Source organism: Saccopteryx bilineata, chromosome 5, assembly GCF_036850765.1.
Source record: "Saccopteryx bilineata isolate mSacBil1 chromosome 5, mSacBil1_pri_phased_curated, whole genome shotgun sequence".
NCBI lineage: Eukaryota > Metazoa > Chordata > Mammalia > Chiroptera > Emballonuridae > Saccopteryx > Saccopteryx bilineata.
In genome coordinates, this window is record NC_089494.1 from 11,066,626 (window position 1) to 11,080,304 (window position 13,679).

Below are 13,679 nucleotides of genomic sequence, written 5' to 3' on the forward strand. Positions count from 1 at the left end.
AATGCGCACGGAAATCCAGCAATTCAGAACACAATGGTAAGACACACCACTCACTGAAAGAAGAGCACACAGCACGTGTACCCCGCCTCTCATCTACCAGTCTCCATCGGGGCCCCGCTGACGTTCTTCCTCACATTACACTCTAACCCAGAGATTCTCAGCCCCGGTCCCAGTCAGCCAGTTATAAACGGGCATGTTTTTGCTGACAAATAGGCCATGAAAAGATGACTTGTCTTCCTTTTCAGCAAACTCGTAACCTAATAAAAAACCTACAGAAACAGCACATAAATATTTAGTAATGATTTCTACTCAGAATGCTGGTCAAGATTCTTTGACCCCGCCCTTCATTTTTTCAAAGAAATAGTCAGTTCTGATATTTTAGCTAGTGTCTGCTCCAAAGTGTCTAAACATCAACAGGCAAGTTTTAAAATGAAAGCACAAGTTATCTTCTGTCCCACATTGGCAGGTAACAACTCCCGGAATACTTTATTTTCACAAAAACTTCAGCTTTTGTAAGTTACCTACTACGTGCTAAATCCTGGATTGAAACACAGTCCGGGTTGAAGGAGCTCGCGTTCTGCTAAGAAGCAGATGGACAAGGGCCACACAATGCTCCAAACACTGTGACAGGAGGAAACCAGACCCAGAGACACGGTTCAGTCCGAGGTGGCGACGTGCCTCTGGCCTTAAAGAGTGAACTGGAGCCTGACCAGGCGGTGGCCCATTGGATAGAGCGTCAGGCTGAGATGCGGAGGACCCAGGTTCGAGACCCCGAGGTCACCAGCTTGAGCGCAGGTTCATCTGGTTTGAGCAAAAGCTCACCGGCTTGAGCCCAAGGTCGCTGGCTCGAGCAAGGGGTTACTCGGTCTGCTGAAGGCCCGCGGTCAAGGCACATATGAGAAAGCAATCAATGAACAACTAAGGTGTTGCAACATGCAACGAAAAACTAATGATTGATGCTTCTCATCTCTCCGTTCCTGTCTGTCTGTCCCTATCTATCCCTCTCTCTGACTCTCTGTCTTTATATAAAAAAAAAAAAAAAAAAAAAAAAAAAAAAGAATGAACTGGAATCAGTGAGGAAGAAGAGTTCTGGGGCTCAACAGTCTGCTTCTGCAACCCAGATCCTGGGCTGGCCTGTGACTTGCTTTAGCTGACCAAATGCAGAGAAAGGGACACTCCATGAATTCTGAATCTAGGCCTTAAGATGACCTGTAGGCTTCTGCTCTCTTTTGAAACCCTCCCAAGCACGTGGACGAGTCCAGGGTAGCCAGTCACCCCGACGGCCCTGGCCACCAGCCAGCTAATACCGAGAAGCAAAGCTTCTGGCGGACCAGCAGCTGGCCATAGATGCATGAGTGAGTCCAGCTGAGCCCAGACTAATTTGGTGACCCACAGAACAGTGAGCCAAACAAGTGATACCTTAGTTCACCGAGTTCTAAAGAGGTTTGATGTGCAGTGATTACTGACCAATACAGGTGGCATGTGCTTTGGTGAGGGGCTGGTTTATGCTCATGGGAAGAAGCCAGTAAAGAAAGAGATGAAAAGCTACTAAAGATGCAAGAGATAAAAAGAAACAAGTCCTGAAAGGGAAGAGCCCCATTCGTTATGATATGTATGTCATCACAGAAATATCAGTGACGATGCGAGTCAGCAGGCGGATCAGGAGACAGGCTGCAACGAAGTGCTCATCCAGGGGTTCCGTTTTCTCCCTGGAGCTCTCCTGGCTTCCACCCAAATAGGAAATGCACCCTGATCCCCAAAAGACTCTCATTCAGAGGGCACATCAGAACATACATGGGCTTTGGAAGGAAAAAAAGGTAGGATTCTCCCACTTACTAACCCTATTTAAACTCTTTTAAGTTCCGTTTCTTCACTTTAAATTAGGACTAATCCCTCCTTCCCACGATGACTGTATCGTGTTTGGAACGAAGTAGGTGCTGAGTAAATGGTAGCTACCTTTTTCATTATGCTGTGGAAACCTCGCTTATGTGAAAAACCCTTTGTAAATGGAAGCTTCCTAATACGGCTCAAATGTACTCCCCAATACTGCATATGGAGTCTTACCAGTTTCACCCCCAAAACAAATGCTTCTCACCTCCCACTGGTCTCTGCCTCGGTCACTACACTCCAGACACATGGGTGCTGCTGCACCAGGAGCGATCCAGGGAAGGGCAGGGTGATCTTATCCACTGTGATGACCACCGAATTCCCCGAGCCTAGCGCCGTGACTGGCACATAGTCGGTGCCCAACAAGCATTTGCCCAAGGGCTCAAGATTAGTCTCCCTTATACAATAAATGAAACTGACTGAAGAGGTCTGAACACCTATGAGATGTCTACCTCTAAGAATTTTTCCTGCAATCGTAGCAAACACTATACATATTGTTCCACTTACCATTTTTAGTTCTAGAACAGTCTTTATAACATTTATCTCAACTTTACAGAAATTAACCTCTGATCCATTTAAAATGTATTAGTAAGCTGCTTTGCCAGAACTATTTGATAAAAAAAAAATGGCATTTTAATTATGTAGTAATATACACCAGACAGCTCTCTATCGAGGTTGTGACAGAATCAGAAGACCTCCTGAAATATTGATAGGAAAATTAGTCATATTCACTTTTAATGAGAAATTAAAAATTTAACAGGTATGTGATAAGAAAAAAAAATAAGTGGCTAGAACAAACAAAAGAAACTGAATTCATAACTTGGGAAACCAATGTGTCTCAAAGGGGGAGGGAAAGGAGTTTTATAAAAAGGGACAAGAAACTAATTACGGTGATTTTCAATTCTACTTACGAGGAAGGAAAACTCCATCATTTTCATGTAGCAGGGAGGTATAGCTCTCAAGTTTCAGTTTAAATGTTCAAGAACAATGCAAAGCATTAACTTGCAAGAAAATACAACAGTTATGAATTATATCCCAATTTGGCATCCAGTAGTAAACAAATTAATTTCACAACAAAGAAACTCCAGAGTCTTTAATGAGAGTAATCGAAGGCTGTTCTGAAACAGCCTTCCATATCACTAAAAGGACAACAAATCCTACAAGTAGGCACTGAGATTTTTTTTTTAAGTGTGTTTTTCTTTAAGACTCAAGACAAGGTCTATTGGTACATATTTGAGATAGATTAATGCTATTGTCATAACTAGTATCGTCATGTATTCCATAAATTTCACTTAATAGTTCCATATATTTTAAGTATAGTCCCAAAAGAGAGACACAGGGGAGAGAGTAGGTTTGTTCAAGTCATCAAGTATTGATCAAGGGCTACGATCACCCAGGCTCGGGACTTAGCGAATGCCTGACTTTCCAGATGGTTAAATCTTTGGTTTTTTAAAAATCAAGATGTAATTCACATACTGTAAAATTCACTCTCTTAAAGTGTACAATTCAGTGTTTTTTAGTATATTCACAAGGTTGTGAAATCAATACCACTACCTAATTCCAGACCATTTCATTCCCTCAAAACAAAACCCTGTACCTACCAGCAATCACTCCCACTTTCCCCAACCCACTCGCAGCCCCTGGCAACCCCTAATCTACTTTGTCTCTATGGAATTACCGATTCTGAATGTTTCACACAAATAGAATCACACAACCTGTGGCCTTTTGTATCTGGCTGCTTTCATTTGGCATAACCTTTTCAAGGTCCGTCTAAGTTGTATCATGGATTAATATAATTGTTCCTTTTTATGGCAGAATAATATTTCATCGTCTAGAGATTACCACACTTACTTGTCCATACGTCAGGTCGTGGACATCTGGGGGGTTTCCGCGTTTTGGCCACAGTGAATAATGCTGCTAGGAGCAATCACACACAATTTTTTTTTAATAGGAACATAGGTGCTGTTTTCAGATCTCTTGGTCATCTACCTAGGAGTAGAACTACTGGGTCACACGCCAACTCTATGTTTAACCTTTTGAGGAACTGCCCAACTCTTTTCCAAATCTCTGCACTATTTCACATTCCCTCCAGAAGTGTAAGAGGGTTCCAGTTTCTCCACGTCTTCAACAATACTTGTGTTTACCCAGTTTTTAACAACAGCCATCCTAGTAGGTGTGAAGTAGTATTGATTTACATTCCTCTAATGACTACTGATGAGCAAATGCTTAAATTTTCATTCCATAAAACAATCTAAACACACATGCTCACAGGTGCACCAAAGCATACAGACAAGTGCTAGCGCTCTCTCTCTTTCTCTCTTTTTCAGAAACAGTTTTACAAGCTTAGGTAAAAAGAATGATTCAGGAAGAAAAATGAAACTACCAAGAGACTGTCCAAGTTAAACTGCAAGGATTCTATCACTCCCATTCCCCTGTGATGTCTTGAATGTGAACAGGAATGTAGTTCACTAGCAAGGGCAGGGCTTAGACCAACACATCCAACTACAGATATTGCAAAATCATTCTTTGAAAGAAATATGGAGTTAGTGTGCTTTATTGCTCCAGAAAAAGCAAACATGCTATGGAAATAGCAGAATGTTTATGATAAACATTAAAACTTCCTCTGCTTTTTAAGTTGTAAGAGCTATACAACATATTAGTGCATCATAAATACTACATGAATCCAGTCAAAATCATCTCAAAACACTTGGTTTTTTTCTCTCTCTCTTATTCTTTTCAGTACAGTCTACTCTAAGAATGATTGACCTGGGCAACTTCTTCTCCTGTAACTCTCTCAGGAATCTTATCATTCCTAGCTTTTCTAATCCAAACATAAGAAAGTATTTTCTCAGCTTGTTAATACAAGACTAATAGACGAGAATTGTTTAGTCCAGCACAATAACAATGAAATTCTCTGTTCTTCCCCTAAACCTTCTTAGCATAATTTTATTTTTTCTAAAAGGTATTAACTTCCTTAGACCCTAAAGGAATCTAACTACAAAATGCAGATGTTTAAGATAGTTTTCAAAAACAAAAAAATTGATTGACAAAAGACTTGCCAAGGAATTTGGTTCCTCTTTTCATTTTTTGACAGTTAATTTATTCGGGTGACATAGGTTAACATAATTATACAGGTTTCAGGTATGTTTCCACTTTTCAAATACATGATACCTTTCAAAAAGCTTACCCAGCTTATGTGCAATGCATAGTTGCTATACGCAATACAAAGTTGTATGTATAACATGTAAATGATTACATTAAATCTTAACATTTAAATATCAAATGCAACAACCCTGGCTGGGTGGCTCAGTGGATAAAGTATCAGCTCAGCACGCCAGAGGTCACAGGTTCAACCCTCGGTCAGGGCAAGTACAAGAAGAAATCAGCAACTGCACAAATAAATGGGACAACTAAGTAGAATGACAAATAGATGCTTCTCTCTCTCCACCCACCCCACAACCAAATCAATGGAAAAAATTTAAAAATATATTAAAGGCAACAGCTTCACATCATTACACCATGTTCAGTTTCCCACAATGCATCAGCTACCTGAGCTGATTAGCAAATGGGGAGTCCAGAGGATGCAGGGTGAAATGTTCAGCAGAGGACCGCAAGAGGTCCTGTGCTCATGGACGACAATTAAATGAGTGAAAACTGACTTCATGAATAAAAAATGGAACCTGGAATCCAATTACATTAAGAAGGTAATGGGAATCTAGTCTTTATGAATGTTGTGCCACTCTCGGTAATTACATTCCACCATCTATTCAGAGAACTATCTACCACTTAGATTCTGCTACGAAAGATATTGGGAATTGAGAGCAGTTTCCCCTTTTGAGGGTTGCCGAGTCTTCCACGTATCTATGTCGTTGTTATACTACATAAAAAAAATTGTCTCATTTGGCTCAACACAACCATTAACTATCTCCCTAATGCCAACTGGATAAATCATTCTGTTTAAACTACCTGACGTAGAGCTTTTAAGACACAAGACTTCCTTTCCTCACATCATATACCATCTCCCCAAATGAAAACAAGTAAAACATTTCCTTACTTTAGGGGGACACTGTCCAACTGTCTTTTATAAGAGCCTACCTTAAATATCAGTGCCATCCACATGGAGGGCAGGACACCTGACCTCTGATGAGTTAGGTGTAAGACCACCTAAACAATAGAAGTAAAAGAATGTTCCAGACAGGGAAGCAATCGCTAACGATGGCCTGTGTTACGTGGTGAGGAACCCCGGCAAAGACCATGCCTATCCCTGCAGTCTGCCCCCAGTCCACTTTATATAACACCTGACTCAATGTGCTTAAGTTCCAGCCTCATCCTGTGCCCCCAGCCCCAGCCCCTCACGCACTCTCCCCTACCACCGTGTCTGTGCTCCATCCGTCCCCATCAGACTGACGGCTGTCACAGGTAACAGAACAGACTCTGGAGCCAAATAGCTTCAGTTCAAATACCGCCTCAATTGCTTGGAACTGCATGACCTTGGGCAAGTTTTCCATCAATGCAGGCCTAAATGTCTGCATTTATAAAACAGGTGATAAATAATAATAAACCTGCTTCATGCAGTTGATGAGTTAATATATATAAAACATACAAAAGAATGCCTGAAATGTAGTAAGAACCATGTAAATATTAGCTGACATTAAATCTTTATCATCCTCTGATCAACTTGAAGCACCACTTCAGCCTAGCAGCCAAGAACTTACACTAGTTCTATAACTTTCTCAATAATAACTACTGTTTATGAAACCATTCCTAGTTTACAAAGGAGTTGTGGGTGATTTGTTTCATTTAGCTCTCGCAATCCTGTGAAGACGATACTAGTTCCATGGTACCTACTTAGCTGGTCTGCACAGCACTTGCCAAGAAAAGCACCACCTATCCTGCCACTCAACCTGGAGGAGGCTCTGTAGAGCTGCCCATGGGAGAAGCAGCTCAACCGAGCTTCTGCCCTGGAGACTTCCTGGGGATGCTCAAGTTTCTGCCCTCAGCTTTCTCTGTCCAAGGTGCTTAATCGTGTCGCCCTCCTCGGATGGGCAGCCATGCGGGTGCTCTGACCACCAGAGGTCACCAAAGTGAACTTCACACACATCCCACAGCTGACAGTGGAAGTCTGACCATTCCAAACCTAACAGCCCCATTTGGTGGCAATCCTTTCAGCAGTTCTGGTGTGGAGCCATAAAAGGGAGACCGAAATCCCATGTGTCTTATACAGATGGAGAAACCAAGATGACAACGCTCGTGAACTGTGCTGTGAGGACGCAAACGCAGTGCTTCCCGCCCGACGGTGCTGCTCCTCTGTCGAGCCCGTGAAACTCTGTCTGTCATGGCTACCACTGTCTCCGCCTGTGAGCCCTGCCTGTCCGGCACTCGAGAAAGCCAGGCTGCACTTCCGCAGCAGGAAGCAAATGTCTCGAGTGTCGACAAAGTGGTTAAATAAAAATCTTTTTAAATTCAAAGCTGTGATCTAGAAGCCAGCCAGAAATAGTTCAAAGTTCTGCTTCAGAGCCAATATTTTTTAACTTAAGACATCAGACTACGAACCCTTAAGATGTCAGCTACTTTTCTTCTACATAAACACTTGTTGGATGGTAAACTCAAATTTAAGAGAATTTTTTAAAGGACTAAAACAATATTTCACTTTTAGTTCAACCTCTAATTTGTAATGACTGGTACAAAGTTTAATTAAAACCAATTTCAGTAATAATAAGTAAGAAAAAAGGTGATTAAGATGATATAGATTCCAGTACTTACCATTAGCAAAGGTCTTCCTTTTATAAAAATAAGACCTTGCCAAACAGATAAGGTAGATCAATGCATTCTAAGTTAGATACTGTTTTTGGCAATAATGAAGCCCATTAAAATATAATGTCTATTTTAGAAAAAAAATTATAAGAATTACACGTTTAGGACTTCAAACACAGTAAACAAATATCTTAAAAGTAAAATTCCTAGAAAACGTCAATGAAGAAATTCTGAGACCTAAATAGCAAAGATGCTGAGGGCAGAAGGGTATGTAGGCAAAGATAGTCCAAAAATATGCAGACAGTGTCCGCAGGGGGAGAGCAGTTAGACTTCACAGTTCATCTCCCCCAAATACCCCCACTGAACATACCATCTCACTACAGACACGGGTTCACAGTGACTCCCCTACCCCCTGGGGCCCTGACTGTGCAACCCACTTCCGGCCAGATTTCTACTTCTGAGTCCCATAGATACAGAAATGCTAGAGCCACCAGACTTTCTGGGGCCGCTGCATGCAGAGGTCTTAACAAAATTTCTTTTGTACACACAAAAATGAGGCAAACGGAAGGTGGTAGCTTTGAAAAGAGAAGTTTAACTCAAATACAGAGAAGTGGTTTCAAATGATACTATTACCTATTCTAAGCCCCAGAAATACCTTCCCAGGGCAATAAACGGAATCGCCGAAAGAAACGGTCAAGGCCGGCCTTGAGGATCGGTTAGTTCTCGCCTACAGTGTCTGACGATGTCCAGGAAGGGTAGGACTGGCTGCTGCTGCTGCTGCTGCTGCTGGAAGAGGGTGGTCAGTTTCACCTCCAGGGGACAAGGGGACAGCACAAAGTACACCAGGTGAAACAGAAGACTTCGCTTCCACTCCGGCCCTGCCACCAAGAAGTGGGGTAGAAAGCTGTGGGCACAAGAAGATAAAATAAGCCAACGAGAAGCCACGGACACTACCACAACCGAGACCAAGCTTTCCGCTGCGCCTAGGACTGTCTGCTGAGGGTAAAGAAGCTGCAGGCAGGACAAGCTGGTGTCCGGTAAGGCCAAGGACTCAGGACAGGAATGGTGGGCTCAGAAGATGCTCTCCACTAGTTTCAACAACAGCAGGGCGTGTGTGTGTCTCAGTTCAAAGTCAGCTGAAGTACAGAGAGTAAAGGCAATGAAGATTCACAATTCATTCACTCCAAGGGGCGGGGGCTCCGCCGCAGTGACAGGAAAGGACAAGGCTGTGGCGGTGAGGAGCAGTCCGCGGGGATTTCGGCAATTCGGAACTTGAGGTAAAAAGCACAGAGAGGATTACACTGAACTGGGGATCCCCCAGTGAGACAGCACTTCCCAGCTGGCTCCGCTCCCAGCGAGCGCGGGGTCCTGAATGCCCAAGGGTTGAGTTGGAGTAAGTTGCTCTGCAGCACAGGAAGCCTAGGAAGTTGAATCTTGTCATAAGACTGAAATGTTCTCCCTTTGCAAACAGAGATTGACAGATAGAAAAAGAGACACAGAGGTGCACAGAGAGAAAGAGAGAGACAGAGAGAAAGAAACTGATCAATTTTGCCTGGCGGAAGAAAGTTTAACTTCCTTCTGGCTTAGAAGAGGCTAAATTTTAACAAGGTCACCAATGTGATCAGTTAACAGAGTAACACACTGACCATCTATCAGGCCAGGCAGTTATTGGGCTCAGAGAGAGAGGAGGACAAAGGGCACAGCACTGCTCATTGTTTCAAAGGTGTTCAGGAGTGGCTTTGATGATTCCCTGCATGTAACCAGACAGGCAACAATGCTCCACCCCCATAGGGTGACAAAGAGTATAGAGCCAGAGGCAGAACCAGCAGCGTCTCTTCTATGTCACCAGAAACGTCTGACAGAAGATTCTGCAGTCAATGGGGGCCCTTTCGTGCACACAAATACTTACTCATTTACGGCTGCCCCTGTGCTGCATGGCTTTCCAGCGTCCTCACTGGGGTCAGGGAGAACATTTAAAAAGGTACACACAGGCACAGGGCCTCTTCGTCCCCTCGCCTTGGACTTCCCGGGAATAAGAACATCAGGAAAGGGGGACCGTGCAGAGGTCCCCTCCCCCACAGACCCTGCCCAGATGACATCTTAGAAGGGTAGCCAGGCTAAGATTCCTCTCTGCACCTAGCTAACTTTGGAGAAAAACACCATAGTGCAAATGTCCAAATTAGGTGGGGCATTCCAATTTCATAAACCCAGCCCAAGCAGCTGCTAAAACAAAACAAAAAACAAAAACAAAAAACCCATCATCGTACAGCTGTGTAATGGCTGGACAGGATTCCTTGCTAAAAGGCCCCCTGAAGCCCCATTATTTAAATTTAAAACTTTATTTTCTGTTATTCGTCTATGCCTAGTTTCCTGAAGAGAATGTGTTTGCCTCTGAGTCTCTGCTCAGTGCCAAGCGGCGGCTAAGATGGCTGGTCTCCTTATTAACTGTGTTACTTTTCGTGGGCAAATTCATCAAGCCACGTCTGGTTCCCCATCTGTAAAATGGGTTAGCATGAGGATTCAATTAGCATACTCTTGTTGAATGTAGCTCCTTGTGATTATTATACATCACTTTGATAGTCTGGGCTTCTCCCAGGAGCAGACTCTGAGACAAGGCTCTAGGCAAGAAATTTATTTGGCAGGTGACAAATACCTGGCAGGGTTATAAGAAAGCAAGACAGGGAAGGCAAGGCAGCCACAAATGCACCTATTACTCAGCGAGCGATCACTGCGAGTGACTAGAGCGTAACCCCGTGGGGAACCATGGAAGCTAGTCTAGTTACGCCTCAGTGCTAGCCCCCGAGGCTGGGTGGGGGTCTGCCTTAACTCCCTGGCACTTGCGACTTGCCATGGCGGGCAACACGGGTGTCAGGGCGTCTGGGCCAGAGGAAGCAGTGCAGGTGCTGGAGGCCGGAAGTCCATCAGAACACGCTCAGGCAAAGGGGCAGGGCCGGGCAGAGCCGCGGGCACCATGCCCTGCCCTGCCGGAGCTCCGTCACCTCCGCGGTAGCGCTTGTTTTGAAGCAAGAGATCTTTCTCAAATGTCATTAATATATCAGGGAACAATTTGAGCATAATACATATTTCTTGTTTGATGATGCATCATTTCATCAGCAAGATGCACCAGGTGAATGCAGCAAACTGTCCCCAGCTGAAGCAAACTGCATAGAAAGCCACAAAAAGGACACATTTGCACACCTCAAACCAGCTACCTCAGGTTCGCAGAGTGTGTTCGCAGTGACCCCCCATCCACGTCTGCAGTTAGGACTTGCCACCCACTCCGGATAGCCCCCTGCCCCCACTGCCAGTCATTCACAAGCTGCACCCTTCAGACAACCACATCCACAAGCAAAGGTTAGGACATTCTGAAGGAGAGCGCCATATTCATTGTAGCACTTATGTATTTTTTTATCATTTAATGTGAAAAACTGTGCTACCATTTTATCAGGTTCCTATCTCTTTTTTTAATGTACCACTGACAACACTTTTTGCGTTCTGCTCCTAACACCACATGTGGTTTTTCTTGCTCGATGTGCATGAAATGGTGTTTGTAGGAAGGTCTCTGTGTCATATCCATGCAGATCGGACTCGACTACTAGCAGAAAGTGCGCAGGAGGGAGGCCCGCACCCAGGAACTGCTGCTCGTTAGCTGTGACTGTCCCACTTCCCCTCCGAGGTCACTACTGGAATCCCATTCTTCAACCAAACTCACCAAACTTGGGCACCCTCATCGCTCCAACAGCAAAAATACCTCATGCTCTGAACTTTCTTAGAAAAATTAAAGTAAGAGGGAAAAATTCTCCCTCAACCTACCAAATATGCCTCTCTGTTTATGTCCTCTCTATCTACTAAAAGTTATTTTGCCTTTCATCATGTGGAACTTAAAAACAAAATTCACTTAATCTGGGGCATCTGTTGATTTAACAGACGTCCTAAATGTGTCAAGGCTTCCTGTTTGATGGTAACTACTCGGTGATGCATACATTCATGTGTGACCTGATGCTTTCTGTAAGAGATTTCAGTAGGATATTCAGTTCGGGTATACCGATTTTGTCAAAGTCGTTATGAGTAAAAATAAGAACCTAAAATCAGCTGCTCGGACAACACGTGCACCTCGGTGATCAAACTGCATTTACATGCTCTGTGCATGTTTCGCTCTACACCACACACAAGGTCAAACCAGTAACTGTCAGTTACAATAAGCTTCCAAACTTCTGGTCAATTACCTGGTTAATAATAAAAGACAAGGCTATGACATCCTTACGGTTATAATTAATTCACACAGATCGGCTTCCTGTTAATCAAATACATCTTTAAGAGCGTGTAATTATTTTTCACCTAGGAACCAACACTTAGCTTGGTTAACTGAAAAAAAGCGATCTTGCTGAAGGCGACGTGAAAGGCCGTCGGGACGACACATAAAGGACCAAAGGCTCACGGAGCTCCCGCCGCATATAAGAGCTGTTGCCACGTTCGCGGCAAACGGAAGCACGAGGCGACGGGTGACACGAGCAATACATCTGAACAGTTTCCGAACATCAAGAAGTTGACGGGCCACCAGGGTAAACAGATGGGCTCTGGGAAAAGAAGTGCCTCAAATGGTTTTTGTCAAAATGATATTCAGGGCTAGCAACAGTAGCGTATGCGGTGTAGACGGTGGATATGGGCATGGTCTTTGTGAAGATCTCTGTGATACACCAGCGATGGGACCTTAGGAAAGTCACTGAACTGCCATTTCTCACCCGGAAAAGGAAATCATGCAGGCTCATTTGGTGTTGTAGGGATTAAATGAGATTACTATATTGAGATTTTATATATGTGTGTGTATATATATAAAATCATAAACTGTGAAATGACAGTGTTTTCAAACCAGATAAGTTAAAATAACGGTTAACGTTAAAATTTTAAATAGCTTTAAAGTGTTTTTATAACTGAGTGACCAATTAGCAGTCCTCTGGGCCTTCTCTAATCCCATTACTTTTAAACTGCTCCATGTGGTTCAGATACACATGCATTGTTTTAAACAATATGATGGGGTATGGGAGAGACACATGAAAGCGGAAATGATTTTCTAATTACAATAAACTCTATAATAAAATGTCCAACCAGAGTCTCTGTCAAGATTACCTTTAAATTATCACCACATTTGAGAATTTAATGAGCCTCTATTATAGTATTTTTTTAAAAAAAATTTCAGTATGTATGTCAGATGGCAAAATTTGTATTTTTCCCCTCCTTTTTAAAGCATCACTGTCCTAACAGAAATGATTCGATTAACTTTATACATGAAAAATGAAAACTACTGGGTTTTGTACAGTCTTGACTTCTGCTCCATAGCGAGGTGAATTAGTGCCAACTCCGATTCTGACCCATCACCACGTATGATTTCCAGTATCAATCATGAGCCAGCTCCTTCTCTCACCGACTACACGTTTTAGCATAATGAGGGCTCATTAAAGTTCTTAGACTGACAGCCCTTCAGACAGAGGTCCTTAAACCAGCAGACACAAGGGGAGCAGCCATGCCAGCAGCCCACCCTCTCTCCCTTCCAGAGGATGGAAATCATGCCACTCTCATGTTTGATCCATGCCGCATTTCTCTTGTTTGTCTACCTAAAATCAATGAAAGACTGATAGCCATCACACCCTTTCAATTAACCTGTGGCAGGACTGTTAGTGAATTATTTATGGAACCGAAATCTTTCCAGTAAAAGAGCTAGTCAAGAGGGGAAAGCGACAGCCAGACTTCAGAGATGCTGTTTATGTTCCCAGAGAGCACACAGGACGTCCACTAATTACTAGGTTGTAGGAACAGCTTGGGGTTTTTCTGCCTGCCCAGCATCAATACTTCATTCTTTCAGTAACAGTAATCTACCTCTACCCCCACTGGATGTGGTCCTGGGGGGACCAGAACTCAAGACTGCCAGTAACCAGAGTTGGAATAATAACCCTCTCCCTAGAATCTAAAACTTGTACTGGAGACCCAAAGACCAACGACTTTTGAAGCATTAACTTAAAAGAATTTCCCAGCTCTACCAA

The 13,679-nt window shown here is 43.3% G+C and overlaps 1 protein-coding gene across 7 annotated transcripts in view; it reads right to left on the minus strand.

The window, feature by feature from the left end:
• RHBDD1 (rhomboid domain containing 1) overlaps nucleotides 1–13,679 on the minus strand; it is a 122,321-nt gene that overhangs the window by 97,953 nt on the left and 10,689 nt on the right. For 4 of the 7 annotated variants that reach the window (XM_066279470.1, XM_066279466.1, XM_066279467.1 and 1 more), the window contains exon 2: nucleotides 3,739–3,801. The exons of 2 other annotated variants lie outside the window; for them this stretch is intronic. In XM_066279470.1, the coding sequence (XP_066135567.1) occupies nucleotides 3,739–3,746 (8 nt within the window). In that variant the 5' untranslated portion in view covers nucleotides 3,747–3,801. Of the gene's footprint in view, nucleotides 1–3,738; nucleotides 3,805–13,679 lie in introns of all 7 variants that reach the window. One more of the 7 variants, XM_066279465.1, reaches the window with a different exon arrangement.